At 30.0% G+C, this 21,622-nt stretch overlaps 1 protein-coding gene across 30 annotated transcripts in view; it reads left to right on the forward strand.

Annotated features, from left to right (window-relative positions):
• Nucleotides 1-21,622, forward strand: part of LOC111675456 (RIMS-binding protein 2) — a 46,846-nt gene that overhangs the window by 17,514 nt on the left and 7,710 nt on the right. For 14 of the 30 annotated variants that reach the window (XM_046948913.1, XM_046948915.1, XM_046948914.1 and 11 more), the window contains exons 14-19: nt 1,019-1,120; nt 2,312-2,842; nt 9,463-9,774; nt 9,858-9,956; nt 13,004-13,301; nt 18,512-18,579. In XM_046948913.1, coding sequence (XP_046804869.1) covers nt 1,019-1,120; nt 2,312-2,842; nt 9,463-9,774; nt 9,858-9,956; nt 13,004-13,301; nt 18,512-18,579 — 1,410 coding nt within the window. The remainder of the gene's footprint in view (nt 1-1,018; nt 1,121-2,311; nt 2,843-9,462; nt 9,775-9,857; nt 9,957-13,003; nt 13,302-18,511; nt 18,580-21,622) is intronic. The other 16 variants (XM_046948926.1, XM_046948929.1, XM_046948930.1 and 13 more) reach the window with 5 other exon arrangements.

Raw genomic sequence — 21,622 nt, forward strand, 5'->3', positions numbered from 1 at the left:
AGTTTGATCGTTTGATTGCTGTTGAGTTTTTGTATGAAACAAAACGAATCAGCTGATCCGTCACGAAATTGAAAATAAAAACTAACAGAGCCTTAAGTCATAAGTTTGATCGTGAGGTTACCGTATGAAAAACACAAATCAGATGATGCGTCATTTTATTCGTGAAAGAAAAAATATCTGAGAAAATATAGTTTGCGTCAAGATAAAATGGAAAAAAATAAAGTAGTTAACTTCTAATTTAATTCGCTCTAACTTAGTATCTATAATATTCACCACTTCAATCGCAGGGTCAAGAGTTTGATAAATTTATTGAGATCCGGAATATTAAATTTAATATCACAGTAGTGCGTTAAAAATTTACAAATCCTAAAAAGAAAGTTTCTCAAATTTTGCTCTTTCCTACTCTTAAATCTTGTGTTTTCGATTCAACTCTATATCTTCCCCTCTCTCTGACTGTCTCTTTTCACAAACTTATTAAGATAGAATAAGATATAAAACCTACATACACTGAACAAAATTATTTGTTAAAACATGTTGAAAATATCGTTTTTAAAGCACCTACTATATACAAATCTAAAACAATAATACAGACCATTACGAATTAAACGATAATTCAAGTAAACTAATAACGTTAAATTGTTATTATTGAAATCCAAAACCAAAATTAAATCCCCCCTTTTTTGAAATGTATGTAAGTTTCAATAAGAAATTTAAAGAAAAAAAGTATAATAATTAAAATACAAAAATATATTTAATTGCTTGCGTTCTTTTTTTAAAATATATTGAACGAAATTTTAATAAATAAATAATTTGTTGGCATGTTAATGATTGAAAAATCTGTTAAAACGATTAAATTAGCTGAACAATTTCATTTATTTAATACAATTAATTTTTTTCATAAATATTACATTAAATAATAATTTAAAAAAAAAAAAAAACTACAAATAAAACATCATCATTTTGTGTAAATTCTAAATAAAAACAAACAAATTCCCCCCTAAATCATCTGTAAACGCAGGCCGAGGGAAGTACCGGTGTATTAGGAGGCCTATTCGGGGGCCTCTTTTCAAAACAAACACCACAAACTCAGACTCAAACTCAAGCGAATCAAAATATTAACGTAAGTCTATAATTCATAACATACCTCTACTTACTTACTACAATTTTAACTTTAAACACATACATACAAAATATATATATAAAACTTAATTAATTAATTAATACTAAATAATTATTTAATAACAATTTTTAATTACTATTTACCTAATTAAATTGTTTTAAAGAAAAGTACTTAGAGAACAAATATTTTTGTTTGATTTTCATTTAATTACTTAATTAATTAATGCTTGCAAAATAAATTAAAAAAAAACGAAATAATAGTAATAATAATTTGTTCAAAATTTAATTTCAATTTGAGGTTTAACAAAATTTTTTTTAAAAAATACAAATTTAGTTTATAGTTTTACTAATTTTCTTAGAGTTGTAGCTAAGAACGTTGAAAAGTTTTTAGGTTTAAACTTTAGAGTCCAAGTTGCTTAGTTTTAAGTAATAAATTATTTAAGTTTAGTCTTAGTTTTGGTGTTAATTTTACTTGAAACAAATTGAAGAACAAATTCCTCAGTCAACCAAACCTATTAAAGATCCTACTAGTTTAGGTAGTTACATCCACACTTACACTACCAAACAAACATAACAAATCCTTTAAATTCCCCCCAAAAAAATATTTTCTAATAATTCATAACCTACATAAAATCGAAACCTTCTTTATTCTCATGGTGTAAATTTAACATCAAACAAGTAAAAATAACGTAAAATACACTGTAAAAAATAAACCAAAACAAATAACAACAACAAAATACCGTAGAACAGTAAAAACTATACTTTTGTAACATAAACAACTAGCTTTGCCTTTTTCTATTACATTTTCGGTTCTTTCTTGTGTTCATTCTCTTATTTTTTCGCTTTAAACTTAACCTTACTTAACCTAACTTTTTCATTTCGTTCTGTTTCGTTCCCTTATCATTTTCAAAATCATAAAATTTATTTAATTTCGCTTTGTTTGATTTCGAATATAAACTGAAAACATTTTCATTTATTACGTTAAAAAAATAAACAAAAATAATAATAAAATTAATACCATTTGCTACGAATAAAATATTATTTCTCAACTTACAATGAAAAAAAATTATATTCACTAACAAGAAAACAATCATTGAACGAAAAAACTCACCAAAAATTGTATTGCTTTAATCAAAATTTTTCCAAAAACTTTATTCGGGTTTAAACCAATTAAATTGATACCACAAAAAAGGGTTACCCACCGGGCCAACAGCAGCAACGTATGATGCGGCCGCCAGGTGTTCAGGGTATGCAGCAACAGCAGCAACAACCATATGGACCTCAAGGCCCCATGGGTCCACAGCAGCGTTTCCCCGGCCAAAGAGGTCCTGCCCCTCCGGGTCAAATGCAACCGGGTGGACCCATGCAACAAGGTATGATGCCCGGTCAAACGCAACCCGGCATGCAACCTGGTGGCATGCAAGGTCAAATGCAAGGTGCTATGGGCCTTAGAGGTCCAATGTCTCAACAGCAGCAAATGCAGCAGCAGCAACAACAACAACAAATGCAACAAGGCCAAATGATGCCCGGCCAACAAGGTCTAACACCACAACAGCAGCAGCAACAACAACAACAACAGCAGCAACAGCAACAAATGGCTGCGGCCGCCCAGAAAAAGCCCCGCTATTTTGTTGCCATGTTCGACTATGATCCCAGCACAATGAGTCCAAATCCAGATGGATGCGACGAAGAACTGCCATTCCAAGAGGGTGATACTATTAAGGTAAGTCGGCAAATTAAAAACATGACTCTAGAACATTCTTCTTCATTTACCTACTTTTTTACCAACTCATTGGCCAGTTTGGAAAAAAATTGTAGTTTTGCGTTTAGGATTATTAATGAGGCTTGTTGAAAAAATTAAAAAAAACAACATTTAATTTCTTTAAAAGTGGCCTAGGTCGTAAATATTTAAATAATCATTTTTGTTAATTTAAAGTGTTCCTACAACTTGAGACGCATTACAATAAACTATCACTAAAATTAGATAATATTATTCCGAAAATCGATAATGGATGAATGTAATAGAGGAGATTAAAGAAAACTCAGTAGATCCATAATACATAATATCCATATGCCTACTTAATATAAATATAAAACAAGTAGGAAAGTATAGTCGGGCATGGCCGACCATATGATACCCTACACCATGAGTATATTTTTACAATTTTTACTTTTATAAAATTTTTATTTTTTGTAAAGAAACTTTTATGTTGAATATTACCATAATTCCAAAATATTTAAGCCATTTATTGATAAAAAACTAAAATTTCTAAATGAGGCTTTATATAGGTCAAATATGGGCCGATCCTCGGTAAATTTGGGAAAAGGATATATTTCTAAATAACAGTTAGTTTTGTTGAGTTTCATTGCGATACAAATGGTTACAAGTCAATTTTAGACGTTTAAGTCATTTTTTGAAGGGGGGTTTGTATGGGGGCTAGGGTCAAATATAGGCCGATCCTTACGTATCATTGCAGTATCATTTATACTTATATAAAACTTATTTGTGCCAATTTTTAGAGAGATAGCAGAATATTTGACGTAATTATAGCATAAAAAGTTCAAATCGGGAGGTACGGTTGTATGGGGGCTAGGTGAAATAATGGACCGATTTCAACCATTTTCAATAGGCTTCGTCCTTGTGCCAAAAAACATGCTTGGTCCAAATTTCATTAAATTATCTTGAAAATTGCGGCCAGTACCTTGCGCACAAGGTTTACATGGACAGCCAGCCAGCCAGCCGGACAGACGGACGGACGGACGGACATGTCTTAATCGACTCAAAAAATGATTCTGAATCGATCGGTATACTTTAAGGTGGGTGTTGGACCAATATTTTTGTATGTTACAAACATCAGCACAAACGTATAATACCCTCCCCACTATAGTGGTGTAGGGTATAATTATATCTTTAGTAACTGACATTTTCATCATCACACAGCTTAAACGTCTAAAGATAATAATCAGACATTTGATCCATTTACACTCATAAAATAAAAAAAGAAAATCAAACGGACAGATGTCTGGTACTTTTTTTAAATTCCGTTCTATGAAGGGTAAAAGGGTAAACACATTTGTTAGACCCCGAGTATCTTGAAAAAAGATAAAAGAATAATACAAGTTGTGTACATATTAGATACACGTTGTTACAATGGCAAATTTTTGGTACTGTGGCACTAAAATGGGTAACAGCAGGAAATATACAATTATTTAAGGTCTTCCACTAGTACTTTTTGGGTTTTATATAACATTGAATGGTGAACCAATTAAACCCGCAATATATTAGTGGGACTTTTTGGTACTTCAATCCCCTTTAAAAGTACGAATTTAAAAAAAAAGTACCAGACACCCATCTGCTCTTTTTCAGAGTAGTAGTTGCAAATAAATTTTTTTGTATCACTAAATTTGAGCAATATAATCAAGAAAACCAGTTTTATCCGTTTTCTCCTTTTTACCCCCATATAAAAATGCAAATATTCAAAAATACCTCTTTAGTGGATCTACAAATCCAAAAAGATACCTACTGCAAAAATTTCATGATTTTAGGATTTTAAGCCAGTAATAAGCGTTAAAATTATTTTCTGAAGGGGACCTTATAAGGAATATTTGGTTACGAGATTTAACTTTGTGTTAAAAATGTCTGTAATAATTTCATCGATTTACTTGCATTTTAAAGGCAGTAATGAGTATTAAAGTATTCATCTTTAGGTTGCTTATATGGACGTTTAGGGCCAATTATGACCGTCCCTCATGAATTTTCAAAATGTATTTTGTTGGCTGTTACCCAATGATGCGATAATGAGTAATGAGCGTTAATGTAATTTTATGAAGGGGACATTATTTGGGAGGTAGGGGCAATTATGAACTGATCCTCACAAAACTTAGGATATATATATAAATGAATTATCATAAAGATTAATAAATAATTTATTTTTAAGCCAATTTTAATTTCTAATATAATAATTTAATTTCTAGTCTATAGTCTAGTCTATAGTCTAGTTTATAGTCTAGTCTATAGTCTAGTCTATAGTCTAGTCTATAGTCTAGTCTATAGTCTAGTCTATAGTCTAGTCTATAGTCTAGTCTATAGTCTAGTCTATAGTCTAGTCTATATATAGTCTAGTCTATAGTCTAGTCTATAGTCTAGTCTATAGTCTAGTCTATAGTCTAGTCTATAGTCTAGTCTATAGTCTAGTCTATAGTCTAGTCTATAGTCTAGTCTATAGTCTAGTCTATAGTCTAGTCTATAGTCTAGTCTATAGTCTAGTCTATAGTCTAGTCTATAGTCTAGTCTATAGTCTAGTCTATAGTCTAGTCTATAGTCTAGTCTATAGTCTAGTCTATAGTCTAGTCTATAGTCTAGTCTATAGTCTAGTCTATAGTCTAGTCTATAGTCTAGTCTATAGTCTAGTCTATAGTCTAGTCTATAGTCTAGTCTATAGTCTAGTCTATAGTCTAGTCTATAGTCTAGTCTATAGTCTAGTCTATAGTCTAGTCTATAGTCTAGTCTATAGTCTAGTCTATAGTCTAGTCTATAGTCTAGTCTATAGTCTAGTCTATAGTCTAGTCTATAGTCTAGTCTATAGTCTAGTCTATAGTCTAGTCTATAGTCTAGTCTATAGTCTAGTCTATAGTCTAGTCTATAGTCTAGTCTATAGTCTAGTCTATAGTCTAGTCTATAGTCTAGTCTATAGTCTAGTCTATAGTCTAGTCTATAGTCTAGTCTATAGTCTAGTCTATAGTCTAGTCTATAGTCTAGTCTATAGTCTAGTCTATAGTCTAGTCTATAGTCTAGTCTATAGTCTAGTCTATAGTCTAGTCTATAGTCTAGTCTATAGTCTAGTCTATAGTCTAGTCTATAGTCTAGTCTATAGTCTAGTCTATAGTCTAGTCTATAGTCTAGTCTATAGTCTAGTCTATAGTCTAGTCTATAGTCTAGTCTATAGTCTAGTCTATAGTCTAGTCTATAGTCTAGTCTATAGTCTAGTCTATAGTCTAGTCTATAGTCTAGTCTATAGTCTAGTCTATAGTCTAGTCTATAGTCTAGTCTATAGTCTAGTCTATAGTCTAGTCTATAGTCTAGTCTATAGTCTAGTCTATAGTCTAGTCTATAGTCTAGTCTATAGTCTAGTCTATAGTCTAGTCTATAGTCTAGTCTATAGTCTAGTCTATAGTCTAGTCTATAGTCTAGTCTATAGTCTAGTCTATAGTCTAGTCTATAGTCTAGTCTATAGTCTAGTCTATAGTCTAGTCTATAGTCTAGTCTATAGTCTAGTCTATAGTCTAGTCTATAGTCTAGTCTATAGTCTAGTCTATAGTCTAGTCTATAGTCTAGTCTATAGTCTAGTCTATAGTCTAGTCTATAGTCTAGTCTAGTGTCTAGTCTAGTCTATAGTCTAGTCTATAGTCTAGTCTATAGTCTAGTCTATAGTCTAGTCTATAGTCTAGTCTATAGTCTAGTCTATAGTCTAGTCTATAGTCTAGTCTATAGTCTAGTCTATAGTCTAGTCTATAGTCTAGTCTATAGTCTAGTCTATAGTCTAGTCTATAGTCTAGTCTATAGTCTAGTCTATAGTCTAGTCTATAGTCTAGTCTATAGTCTAGTCTATAGTCTAGTCTATAGTCAATCGATCGGTATACTTTAAGGTGGGTGTTGGACCAATATTTTTGTATGTTACAAACATCAGCACAAACGTATAATACCCTCCCCACTATAGTGGTGTAGGGTATAATTATATCTTTAGTAACTGACATTTTCATCATCACACAGCTTAAACGTCTAAAGATAATAATCAGACATTTGATCCATTTACACTCATAAAATAAAAAAAGAAAATCAAACGGACAGATGTCTGGTACTTTTTTTAAATTCCGTTCTATGAAGGGTAAAAGGGTAAACACATTTGTTAGACCCCGAGTATCTTGAAAAAAGATAAAAGAATAATACAAGTTGTGTACATATTAGATACACGTTGTTACAATGGCAAATTTTTGGTACTGTGGCACTAAAATGGGTAACAGCAGGAAATATACAATTATTTAAGGTCTTCCACTAGTACTTTTTGGGTTTTATATAACATTGAATGGTGAACCAATTAAACCCGCAATATATTAGTGGGACTTTTTGGTACTTCAATCCCCTTTAAAAGTACGAATTTAAAAAAAAAGTACCAGACACCCATCTGCTCTTTTTCAGAGTAGTAGTTGCAAATAAATTTTTTTGTATCACTAAATTTGAGCAATATAATCAAGAAAACCAGTTTTATCCGTTTTCTCCTTTTTACCCCCATATAAAAATGCAAATATTCAAAAATACCTCTTTAGTGGATCTACAAATCCAAAAAGATACCTACTGCAAAAATTTCATGATTTTAGGATTTTAAGCCAGTAATAAGCGTTAAAATTATTTTCTGAAGGGGACCTTATAAGGAATATTTGGTTACGAGATTTAACTTTGTGTTAAAAATGTCTGTAATAATTTCATCGATTTACTTGCATTTTAAAGGCAGTAATGAGTATTAAAGTATTCATCTTTAGGTTGCTTATATGGACGTTTAGGGCCAATTATGACCGTCCCTCATGAATTTTCAAAATGTATTTTGTTGGCTGTTACCCAATGATGCGATAATGAGTAATGAGCGTTAATGTAATTTTATGAAGGGGACATTATTTGGGAGGTAGGGGCAATTATGAACTGATCCTCACAAAACTTGGATTCGTATAAAACATATATGAGTTAAAGCCAATTTCTTAATTTCTAAAATAATTAATTTAATTTCTAGTCTATAGTCTAGTCTATAGTCTAGTTTATAGTCTAGTCTATAGTCTAGTCTATAGTCTAGTCTATAGTCTAGTCTATAGTCTAGTCTATAGTCTAGTCTATAGTCTAGTCTATAGTCTAGTCTATAGTCTAGTCTATAGTCTAGTCTAGTTTATTGTCTAGTTTATTGTCAAGTCTATAGTCTAGTCTATAGTCTAGTCTACAGTCTAGTCTATAGTCTAGTCTATAGTCTAGTCTATTGTCTAGTCTATTGTCTAGTCTATAGTTTAGTCTATAGTCTGGTCTATATTCTAGTCTATAGTCTAGTGTATAGTCTAGTCTATAGTCCAGTCTATAGTCTAGTGTATAGTCTAGTCTATAGTCTAGTCTATAGTCTAATCTATAGTCGAGTCTACAGTCTAGTGTATAGTCTACTCTTTCAGAAGTTGTGAATTTGGAATCAAATAAAAAAGGAAATACCTTCTATGACAAGCCTGTGTTAAAATCATCAATGCTTGATGTCTTTTTCAACACTTTAATGGAGTAAATTCATTTTCGCTTCTTTGGGAGTTATTTTACTGCTGGGTAGTCTAGTCTGTATTCTAGTCTATAGTTTACAAATATGTGACTCTCTTCTAAACTTCATATATCTCCTCTAATTAAGAATCAACCATAATGGTTTTAAATCGTAGTCGTAAAAGTTGTAGGGACACTCTAAAAATCTAATAATTAGCATTAACTATAATAATGGAATGATTGTTAATTACTTATTTTAAAATTAAATAAATATTCGTATGTAGTTGGTCAGCTAAAAGTAAAAAAATATAAAAACTAAAAAAGTCTGTATGTAACCAAACCGTTAATAGCAACCAAAGGTAAGATTAGAATAAACAAATATCTACAATAAATAACAGAAAAATACGAAAACGAAAACCTTGTGGGAAACTGTGCAAACTAAAAGTGTTTGAACCCGCTTTATTTATAACAATTAATTAATTAATTACTTTTAATAATTAAATTAATGCTCGATTGGTTAAATAAATTTTAAAGGCAACTTACTGATCGGTTAGCAGCTTAACAACATTATTTAAATCATTAAACGAATTAGATTTTGTCATCATTATTATTACAATTATTTAAACAATAATCAGAATTGTTAATTATTTATCACCCATCATCCCTTAAATATGTTAATTTTTATTAGAATAGTGTTTAAACAAATATATTTATTTATTTTAATTAAGTATTAATGCTTTAATTAGTTTAGAGTTTAAATGTAATTTTTTGTTAATTACTTTATTGCAACTATAAACTATTTATATACCAAATATTTATAAATGTTTCTAATGTTTTTAATATTCAATTATTAATTAATTTATTTATATTTAAAATAAAATAAATTAATAATTTTAAGGTCTGTTAACTTAGGTAACAGAGAAGAGATAATTTTTGTATAAAAATTGTATTATTAATTTTTGACTAAACTTTAAGTTAACAGACCTATGTTATAGTTTTCTTAGATTAAAACATGGCTGCTTTAATTCTCAATTTCTCCGCTCTGTCTCTTTTTCTCTATATAATAGGTCTATGGTGATAAGGATGCCGACGGGTTTTATTGGGGTGAATTGCGTGGTCGTCGTGGCTATGTACCCCACAATATGGTTACAGAGGTTGATGATGGCACTGGTCAAATGGGCCAAATGGGTGGCCAGATGCCTCAACAACCCGGCGGTGGTACGGGCCAAGTAATGCCCGGTCAAGTGGGCACTCAACAGAGTATGCGAAATGTTAGTCGTGATCGTTGGGGTGATATTTATGCAAATATGCCAGTTAAGCGCATGATCGCCCTCTACGATTATGATCCACAAGAACTAAGCCCCAATGTTGATGCCGAAGTAAGTACAACTTTTACTCTTAAGCCTTTACTCTTCATTTATCTTTTAGTGCATAGAATTTAAATGTTTGGTGTTTAAATTAGCGTAAAGCGGCCAGTAGCGGTGGTCGTGGTGGTCTATTTGGGGGAATTTTTAATAACATATTACCTACTTTTACACAAGACACAAGCACTTCACGTTGGGTGAGAAAATTATCTACATATTCATATGAACATAGTATAATATCGCGGCTAGAAAAATCTGCATTACTTTAAGGGCTTTTGTACTGTATGAATTGCACTAATGTTTTGGAAATCTGGTGATACCTAGATCCTATATTTGTTGAATATCCTGTGCTTTAGAATAAAATTTACATATTTTTATACTTCTACACTATCAAGTTAGTATTCTATTAGTTCGGGATTTTATCATTAGTTGGGGAATTGAATTAATTGATTAATTGATTCTTTTCCAATTCTATATGCTTTGCATTACACTCTGCTCCTTAATACAAAGTATATAGAATTGGAAAAGGAATTTCCTCGCCTCTATTTGGTTTGAGGAAATCTGAAATTATCCTCATACAATTAAAGTAGTAGACTGATCATTGAAGGATCCATAAAGAAAATTAAGCAGCAACTTTGAAACGATATCTATTTCAAGTGGAGAAGTTGCAGGCCTTTAGCGCATAACCGGATTACGTTTGTTATATAAAAATAACAAACGTTCGTCCGATCCGAAGTAATCTGCAAAACTATTTAACACGACTTAAATTAGGTTTATGTTGCTACAGATAATGCTTTAAACCTCTTATCAGAAAAATATATTAACATACGTCTAGGCCGTTACCCGAAATGTTGTCAGCTCCTTTACACCCCTTAATAACAACAATTATAGTCCAATAATCAAGTAACTCCAACTCAATGTTTAAAAGGAATGCGTGAACGTGTCTTTTAACGAACCTTAAACTTGCTCTCTCTACGATTGTTGTGGTTCTATTCGCCATTTTATGTGATTTTCTAGGGCCATTATTTTTAATACACTATAATTGCCTCTAAAGGTTTTGAATTTGTCAGGTTGCCTTCCTCCAATTGCCTCTCCTTACTAGGAAGCGAATTAGTTCTTTCGTTACCAGATATGTAAGGGTGATTTTTAGATGACGAAATAATTATAGAAATAAAGTCGGTACAATCAAAAACTTTATGTAGTATTTACCTAAGAATTATTCTTATTAGTGTTCGTAAGGGTTGTTATATCTGAAATAATATCATTCACAAGATAATTAGATCTAATTTCTACCAAAGTCTGACAAAGGCAAAGATAGGTTTCTTAAAATTTGTTATCTGATATGACCCTATCATCTGTCATATGGGTAAATATGTTAGCCCCTGTTGGTGACATAGTATTCTAATCCAATTTACAAATTGATCTGACTTCTAGTAGGATAGTGTTGTGATTAGGAAGTATATTTCCATTTCTGTTTTCAATCTCTAATATGTTATAGTAGGACTAATTCCTCATTTCGTGCCTATGATTATTAAACACATCGAGCAGTAACTGGTTAGCAAGTGTAAAGGGGTCTTAGTCATATTCATAACCTCTTTAGCCTTTCTACACAAGTAATTTGGGTCCTAAGGTCCTAAGGAGGCTATTGATCTAGATTACAAACTATGAAGTAGATATCTTACAGCTTATCCATCAGTTTCTTAGAATATAATTTATCCTTACTCTTAATGATTGTTATCGAAGGATTCACCTATTAGTGGACATCTTCATTTAACGTGGTTTCAAACGATCGCCTCTTTACCTAAGCATGTTGCTTATATTGGGGGTATTTGTCTGATATACTGCTTTTTACAAACGTTCCAAGAATTTAAATAAAAAGAAAGTAAGGTCGATGGGATCTTGTTGTGGCTTAACTGGGTGTACTGGGTTTGTGAATTTGAAGTATACATTGAGAATATCTGTCAGGTGAAGAGAATCCAGTTTCCAAAATAGCATTGTGTCCTGCAGCTTTATACGATACAAAACCATTGACTTCCTCCTTAAGCATGCAAGTTGTAATAACTACCTCATCCTGGGTTTATCTGTGGTAACCGATATACCAGGCGGAAAGTAAGATCCAATTATGAGTTGGTCTGCTCCATATTATTCGGTGTCCTGACATATCTATGATACATCATTAACAGTATCTTCATGTTAGAAAAGTTTCCAAGTATACTGTGCCCGATTAAAGAGTATTTCCAATGTTTTGAATTTCTTTTGTTACCCACGGTTTCTCCGGTCCTTGAACGATTCAACTAAAGTACTAGTATACTATTTTGCTTTGGTGTCTATTTAAGTAATTTCCGAACAGTGTCCAAGTAGTTTTAGACTTATATTGCTTCCGCACTATTTTGATTTTTATAAGCCGATGGCCTGAAAAGGAGTGCTCTTCCGAAACTATTAAATCCCGAAATTAGTTTTTAAGATCTTTTAAAGATACATTTCTACTTTGGCTTCTATGTTCTCTTTTAAACAGTTCATCAGTTAGTTTCCGAATAGAGTTCAAGAGACTTATTCCAAAACTTATTGGTGGTGACCGCACTTTTTTGATTGTTATAAACCGATGTTCTGAAAGGTAGTGCTCTTCTCAAAACTATTCAATCCATAATTTCGTTTATAAGATCATCTGAATATATTGTTACATGTATCTTCTTCTTTGATTCTATTGACGTAAAATGCTTTTATTTGTAAGTTCAATATGATGAAATCTACATCCAGTTGCAATCTATGTATATGTGTTCATGGCCTTGCTTCAGCACTATTACATTAGATGTTGACAACACTGTTGCGAGAAGGAAGCATATGTTCTTGTGATATATACATGGTTAGGGAGAGACCATGTATTAGTGTTGAAAAAGTTGAAAAATTTTAACATTCGTAATGTAAATTTTATTCAACTAGTCAAATGTAAAGATCCCATAAACAGTCCTGGTTTAAGCATCACATTCTTTAGCACTAAAGTAAACAACCATGTTTTAAGGCTACAAATTCACATTTGCTTAAAAGACAAGAACCAACATTCTCTTATGAAGTGTTGAAACCGATAAAACACCAAAAAATGTATTTCGTTAATCTCTACTTGTAGGAAACTTTGCACCCATGATTTCTGCTAGATTTTATATTATATATTTATATGAAAAATTTAATAAAATAATTAATACAATATAATTTATTTCTTTCCAAAAAAAAAAAAACAAAACCTTAGCAAGTGGAGTTGAGTTTTAAAACGGGTGAAATCATACTTGTGTATGGTGATATGGATGAAGATGGTTTCTATATGGGTGAATTGGATGGCGTGAGAGGTTTAGTACCTTCTAATTTCTTAGCCGAAGCGCCCGATACATATAGCAATCAAATGATGCCTGGTGGTGGCCCTGCAGGACGCGGTGGCTTGGCCAGTCAAAGGGGCAGAGGTCAAGGGCCGGGTGCTAGAGGACCGCCACCACCTCCTCGAGATAATATGATGCCTGGTATGGCAGGACCTCGTGGTCCCCAAGGAAAAAGTAAGTAAAATTTGTGCAGATTCTACTCCTGTAATTTGTTTTCTTTCTTTCTATTATTTTATTTGTTTATTATTTGGTTTAATTTTCTTGTGTAAAAAAATATTTTATTTTATTTTTTTAAATTAAGTTTCTTTTATTAATTATTACTTTATTTAATGTGTAAATTGTAAAATAATTAGGTTTTATTTATTAACAAGAATTTTCTGTAATATACAAAAATACATTGCTCTTCTTTACTAAAAACAAAAATTGGTTTCCAAATAATGTTAACTATTAAATTTATTTTTCAAAATCTAAATAAAAATAATACATATATAGAATCAGGTATATTTTTCTACAAATTTAGGTCTTGAAACAAAATTATATTTTGTTAAAAATAAAAACGAATAATATTTGGAACACTGCAAAAAGTATTTTAAACATTTCTAAACAAAATTTACAATAAAACTTTTCAGCAGTTATTAATTTTTATTTCAATTATTTATTTATAATTTTCTTATGTAAAATAATTAAATTTTTCTTTTAATTTAAGAATATTTTTTTCTATTTATTTTTTTTAACTAATAAGTAATTATTTCGGCACAACATTTCTGTAATATTTTCTTTAAATATACATATGAATATAGTTGTTGTTCTTGTTGTTTGTAATTGTTAACTAAAATTTAGTAAAATAAAATGGTAAAAAGAATCTAAAATAATTTTTTTAGTTAAACATCTCATCTAAATGAAAACATTTAAAAAAACATGACATCATTTCAATTTGTTATGAATTTGTAAAAATTCATTTCAAATATTTTCAAATTCATTTAAATCATCAAACTTTTCTATTCTTAATTCACTTCTAATTGTTTTATTAATCTATGTTTTTTTATTCTTCATTATTTATTTGTGTCCTGTCTGTAATTTAAACAATTGAAAATAATTAAAAACAAAACAAACATAAAACTGTGTCTGTGTGTGTGTTTAAATTTTAAGTTTGTTTATTATTAAATAACTGCATGTGATGTCTTATTATTTATCTTTTGAATTAAAAATATTAAAATTATTTAAATAAAATTTTTCTTAAAAAACTTCTATTAATATTGGAGAAATCTTAAAAATCTCATAAATTACAACTCAATTTTAATTTATTTTTGAGCTACCCTGTAATATAATTTAATGTAAACAATGTTGCCAGAGGTTTTTAGTGTTTTCATTAGGGTGTTTTAGATTTTATTTGAACATTAAATAGATTTAACAAATGTTATTCGAATTATAATCAATGTTTCACCGAACGATTCAACCAGAATACTTGAGAATGTTAAGGGTCGTGTTCTAATCGCTTTTATAAAAAGGAATGTGGTCCTCTGACAAAAGGGAACTTGTTCCCGATACCCGTATATTCTTGCGTAACACACATCAGTTTTCAATAACACAACCATTTGTGATAAATTTGCCAGTGACCGCACAACACACCACAGGGAAAATTCATTATTCAGCCGCAATGTTTGTATGTGGAATAAACTTCCTGCAGGGGTATTCCCTGTCACTTTCGATATAAGATTTGAATGAAATAAACTTCCTGCAGGTATATTCCCTGACACTTTCGATATAAGATTTGAAACAAATGTTTAAAAACACTACATCCTCAATACTCTTTCCCACAACTTATTTTCCTAGTTCCAGCACATAAGTAGGAGTCATCCCCTACTTATCTTCCGAAACTATCTGAGCTTGAATTTCGTTAATATGATTGTCTAAACATATTCCCCTCAGGGGCAAGTTACCTCAATGAAAGACCCCATATTTGTGGGATTGCTTTAGTTTGACGGGACGATAAACTGGTGATGATGGAATTTATATTCGGCTTTTCCATAGAAAAATTTGACATGGTGTCGAATCAGGGAACTACATAATGTAGTACCACGGAAACCAATAGCCGACAGGGCAGAGTTTCGGACTTTGTCTTGTCCCGGTTATTGGAGTCCTTCCGGTCCCATCGGGGTGCACTTAGTGGCTATGGCATAAAACCAAACTCGCGCGAAGAGAATGTCGGTTAAAAGACTGATGGCGAGACAACAGATACCTCACAGAGAAGTGTATGAATATACTAAAGGATGAATGAAGGGGTATACGAATTTTAAGCGCCCATATACCTTGAGTGAGTTTGTTGGATGTTGTTTTCTATGGATGCATTGAATAGCGATGGATTAAAGGTATCTTATACAAGTAATAACATTGAATTATCACTTATTGTCCAGATTTACCAATGTGTGATAACTGTGAGTAAGAACAAATTCTTTGACTTATTAAATGAATTCGTGTATCGGTCTTTCGAATACGTCTGTGGGTACTGATGCCGACTCAACAGATTCCATCCCACTTGCTTGATTGTAAACGGAAGTAATGTTTTGCTTCTTAAAGGTTAAACCACGTGGCAACAGTGGTCAGTGATTATTTAACTCGAGTACTTGAGCAAAGTCTTGTACATGGATCGACACCATTGAACTATCCACCTGCCAGTAAAATAAACAAAGAAACGGTTGTGAGCAACAAAAGAAGCTCAACCTGTGGATGAAAAAGACCACCTTTAAGTAAGGTATAGAAGGTGTTCACCTTAAGCACTTGGATATCTTGTCTGAACGTATAGTTATATCTAATACTTATTTCCTGATTCTAACGAGATCTTAACGACCTGGAATACCATTGTAAGGTTGTGTTGGTTACCGGGGCACTGTTATATAGAGGGTAATATTTACAGATAATATTTGGCAGATAATATGTTGTTCCCTACTAAATATTTGTCGATTAAAAAAAAATTCGAACACTCTATTAAACGATCCTAGTATCATTGAAGGGATTTCAGGCAATCTGAGTACAATTAGGATTGATGAGGCAGAGTATAAGGTCTAGAGCAAGGAATCCGCTACAAATGAGAGATAAACTATAGAGCATTCCTTTGGTTATCGAGTATAGAAAATTCTTTTCAAAGAGAACTTTTATTTCACTTTTCAAGTCTTTTCACATTTCTTTCTTTTTGTTTAATTATGTTATTTCATAAATAGAATCACAGTGGTCCTGGTGGGCCTCCGATTTTATGTATACCATGGGGTATATAAACCTATATTGTCAACGTGTCACTCGTAGTCCCACTTATATATTATTGTAATTCTAGTTGTTTCCAGTAATTCTTCATTCAAGGAGCTTTTTAAAGAGGGTTTGAAATGTAATTGACATTTTCTCTCATATTGTATTCAGTTATGAAAACCCTTTTAAATTGGTTAGTGAACATTATTCTAGTTCCATGCGAAAATCATTGATAACACAGGCAGGCAAATGTTTGACTCAGAGACCAATGTATACTTTAAAAAGGGATTGAGACAAGCAAAATTCAAATCTCAAAAAACACCGTCCCATCTGACCTGAAGTTTCAAAAAACTAAATTGTAAGCATATTTTGAATCTTTTAACTTAATTTATAAAATGTGTTTCTAAAAGTCTATTCTGTTTGTCACTTTAATTAAAGGCTTAACATTTAAAACATCTTCTTTCCTCTCCGAGATAACTTCACTTAAAGCTTGATATAACAATAGGTTGTTTCGGATTAAACGCTGCTCAATATGAGAAACCATCTATATTGAAGAAATATAATCTAAACCCTACTTTATATGCGAATGGATTTATTTTGATTCTGTATACATATTTGATATTTTATTCTATTCTTCACAAAAATAAGGACTTGGATCCTTTTTATTTTAATAAGATTTAAAAGCTTTATTAATTATCTCTCTTGTGTAAAAGTTAGATTTGTCATATTCTGCATGATTGAAAAAGAGTAGTTTAGTTTGTTAACTTTGTTGTGTACTTTTCACTCCCACCAACAATTCAATCCTTAACAACACTATTACAAATTAAAATGTGTTTGATCTGGCAACATATTTGTTATTTTCAATTAAGTACACTGTAAAAAATCTTATGTACAGAATAATTTCTTTAAGCAAATTTATTAATAAAAACAAAACTCCAATACATGTCTTTGATGGTTTAATGCATTTGTTTTGTTCTTAACAAATAAAAGAATCTGTGATATACAATTTAATTTATATATTAATCATGTGACATATCATTTTATATATATAAAACAACAATAACAACAACAATACTTTTATTAACAGCTTTAAGCACTAATTCAAAATAAATCTTAAATTTTAATTAAAAAAAAACATATGTAATTAATAACTTTTTTCTTTTTTTATAAATTAAACAAATTTAATGTAAAAACAAAAATCAAACAAACAATTAAATAACTATGTAATATTGTGTAATATTTTATATACATATATTATTAATTATATTGAACAAAAAAAAAAAAATATTAACGAAAACTTAAGTTTTTGAAAGACAAAATACAACATTTTTAAAGGTAACGTTTTTTTCTTTTTTCATATTAAACGTTTTATATATAAAATAAAACTACACTTTCTCTTTCTAATAAATATATTTCAATAATTTTTTTCTCTAATTTATTTATTTATTTTTTTCTTTTAATTTAACAGCTTTTTATATAAAATGCAAAACTAAGTTTTTTCTTTTTAAGTTTCATTGTGTTTATAAGATTTTTTTTAGTTAAATGTGTATTTATATGTAAAAAAAACTAGTAAAATTAATTTTAAGTAATTTTTATAAAAAAAGAAATATATATGTATAAACTTGCGGTGAATTATATAGAAACTACAATTTAATGCACAGGCCTTTAGATGCTGATGTGTTTTGTCTATATGAAATGAAAGTGAACTGATCTAAACTGAAATGAGCTTGAAAAAAGCTTAATTAAATTTGAATTAAACTGAGCACAAATCATCTGAACTTGTAACGATCGGTTTAAAATATGATTTTATTAACTTTAGGTTACAAACTATATATAACAACAACAACAAATTGGTTTTCAATACAAGCAACAAAACAAATTTATATTATTTTTCTTTTCTATTCTTTTATGTTATAAAACAAACAAATGGAGGAAATTTTTTGAGAAATTCTGTTTTATAACTCGTGTTTCGATTTTCGTTTTGTTTTTTTTTTCTATTCATTTTCTTTGAGTTTCTTTTATTTTTAATTTTATATTTGTTTCTTTAACAAAAACAAAAAAACAAATTTAAGTTAAAACAAAATTATTTTGTAATGGTCTGCTGTGGTAAATGTGAAGTCTTTATGTTATATTTGTTGCTATAGATGCTCGCCCTGCTTCCCCTACACTGTTAGACAACACGGGCCACCCTGCCCCCGATCACCAAACGCAGGTAAATACTCTTTCTTCTTTACGTTTTTTTGTTCAAAAAAAATGCATTTTTAAATTTGTTTTTAATTTTTGTTTTTGAAAAAAATATACGTTACGTTATACTACTACTTACTACTACTACTACCATTAAACTCTGCCTAAACTACTTTACTAGAAAAAATAAACTACCTCTACTTAACCACCCAAATTATCCACTTACCCTCCACTCACTTTTTTCTATATAAATATTTGTTCTGTTTTTTTTCAACAAATCAAACAAATTAAACACTTTTTTAACTGTCTCTTTAAAAACCAATTTTACTACTATTACTACTACTATGTACTACAACTCTGTCTTTGTGAAATTAAAAAAAAAATAAACAAAAACTCAACTACTTAATCATGCATTAATTATATAAAAATTGTTCATTGTTTTTGTTTATTTATTTTAGTTTGTGTTTAGTTTAGTTTTCAAACTGTTAAATATTTAATTTGAGTTTCAAAACAGTTGTAAGGTTAAAAAAACTACTTTAAAAAACTTTTGGAATAAAACGTAAAAAAAATAAAAAAAAACACTTTTTTAAAAAAATTGTAGTTGTTATTACATATTTTTTAACACCATACAAAACCCTTCATAATATTATTGCTTTGTAACACATTTTTTTACAAAAACATCATCTCACTTGTCAATTTAAATGTCAAATGTCAAAAATAAACATATTTATGCTAAATGCTCTTCATCTTCAACAGCAAAAAAAAAAAAAAAAACAAACTAAATATTTAAAATCAACAAATATTTGCAATACAACTGAAAATCTACAGTTAGTACGTTTTTATGTATAGCTAGCAACATTTTAACAAAAATCATTTATATTTATTTTATATAAATTTATAAAACAACAATAACAAATCAAGTTATATTAAACTTTAAATTTCCTAGAAAATTTAAGAAAACCATATAAACCATATTTAGTTAGAGCACTTTTAAATTACTAGATATTGAAAATAATTTATTCATTTAGTAGTCGATTAATTTCCAAAATAATATAATAATTAAATACAACAACAACAAAAAACATAATCACATTTCACTATTTACCAACTCACAATAACAATATTACAACAATAACATCACTTTATCAGTCATTATTTCTCCTCTCCCGCCGCATTTAAAGAAGGAGTGCATTTAAATTAGTTGAAAGATTTGATACACTTGTACGGGTTTGTCAGTTCGTTTGTAACACCTCGAAAGGTCATAGAACATGTAGTTTTTAAAATTATACATGACATGCATGACATAGGATTACTTAACGGATTAGGTACTTATCTTTGTAAGGGTGTAGTTTTGCGGTTAACAAAAGTGCCTTCACACGAGCACACAAGAGTTATGATCAAAATTTTCAAAAATATTGTGTAGAAAAGAACGGATGGGGCGCTCAAAACGCAAAATGTAATTAAACCATCACACATTGAAAGATAGATACAGATGAAAATTTGACACTCGTATGGCTTTCTATATTTTTTTAAATAAATCAAAAAACAAGCAATTCACATTACATCAGGGATGTGTTTTTATGAAAACACACACAAAAAAGGGAAACAGCTGTTTCCATCTTACTTTGTTGTTATTTTAAACCAATTGTGTCAACACAAAAAATAGAAATCATACGACTTTTATTCTCTTTTGTTATACGGATGAAATTTCAATTTACTTTTTCAATTGACTTTACGTACGTAAAGTGTGATCGTGTAAAGTGACCTTTAGACTTTATGTTCGTAAAATGTAATCGTTTGAAGGCCCCACTTAAATGGACACATCAAAATTATTGCAATACATGATCCATTTAATTAGTCCAAAAACTACTCATCTGTAAATATGATTGAAGTACATGATTCCTTTTGTAGTCCCATATAATGCAGGCCTGGAACATGTCACCGATCATGTAGTCCCATAATTCCATGATGTAATACATGGAATGACTAAGTGGTTTTCATCTAGGACATTAAAATGTTAAGGTCCCTTTTAGAAGGTGAAGGGAACATTATATTACAGTCGGTTTCATTTGTATCCACTTTGGTGATCTATAATCTCTTAATATTATCGATATTGCGATCAAATATGATAGAAGTACGTTTTATATATAATATCATTTAACACTGCTCCATATTCTCCATCTAACCCCCATATTACAATCTTAAATATTCTTATAGTGCTGGTTATCGTATGCAATAAGTTAATGAACTTTGAAGTTCATATTGTAATATTCATTGGTCCCCCAATCTCCTAATAATAATTTTTTCAGTTTTTATTAAGCGGTGGTCTTTCTTTTTAAACAACGTTTAGTTCGCAATTTTAAAAATAAAAATAATTCGATGAAATTTGGTACGTGTAGTAATTTTGCCCCAGAAAGATTATGATTTTGGTTGTAATAAAATTTTTCTGTTATGATTTCTTTTTGTATCAAAAAAAATTATTTCAAAAATGTTTATAACATACAACGCTAAAACAATACGACTTTAATAATGAATGGGACAATTAATTTTGTTCCGAGAACGCATCCCTCTCAATATTTCTAGTGTTTTTGTGTAATTTCTTCTGGGGATCTGATGTTGACTATCTAACTAAATATACATTTGTCGCCTCTACTAAATATTTCATAATATTAAAATAGCCGAAACAATTGAACAACTATTGTTTCTATATTTGAAGGCGGTTTTAAATCATAAATGGTGACTGCTTTTGAAGTTTTGACATGTTTGTTAGGACTCATATTTAGATAACTATGAAGTATTGGTCGATGATATTCTATATTATTTGTTGTGTTAATTCCACTCATGTCTTAGAAGAACTTCAATAAAACTGTAATACCTTCGCACAAATTAAACGAAGTGCTTCCAAATGAATAACATTTATCACCACTTCAAAGCTAGCATTAAATGTGTCCTTATAAGTGTTAATAGCAAATCAAATTATGTAGTTGTATTCTATAATACTACAATTTCACTTCGAAATAAATTCTAAAAAACATAAAAATAACTTCTTGAGCATGACTTCAATAATAGTG

Source organism: Lucilia cuprina, chromosome 4 (genome assembly GCF_022045245.1).
Source record: "Lucilia cuprina isolate Lc7/37 chromosome 4, ASM2204524v1, whole genome shotgun sequence".
In the NCBI taxonomy this organism is placed as follows: domain Eukaryota; kingdom Metazoa; phylum Arthropoda; class Insecta; order Diptera; family Calliphoridae; genus Lucilia; species Lucilia cuprina.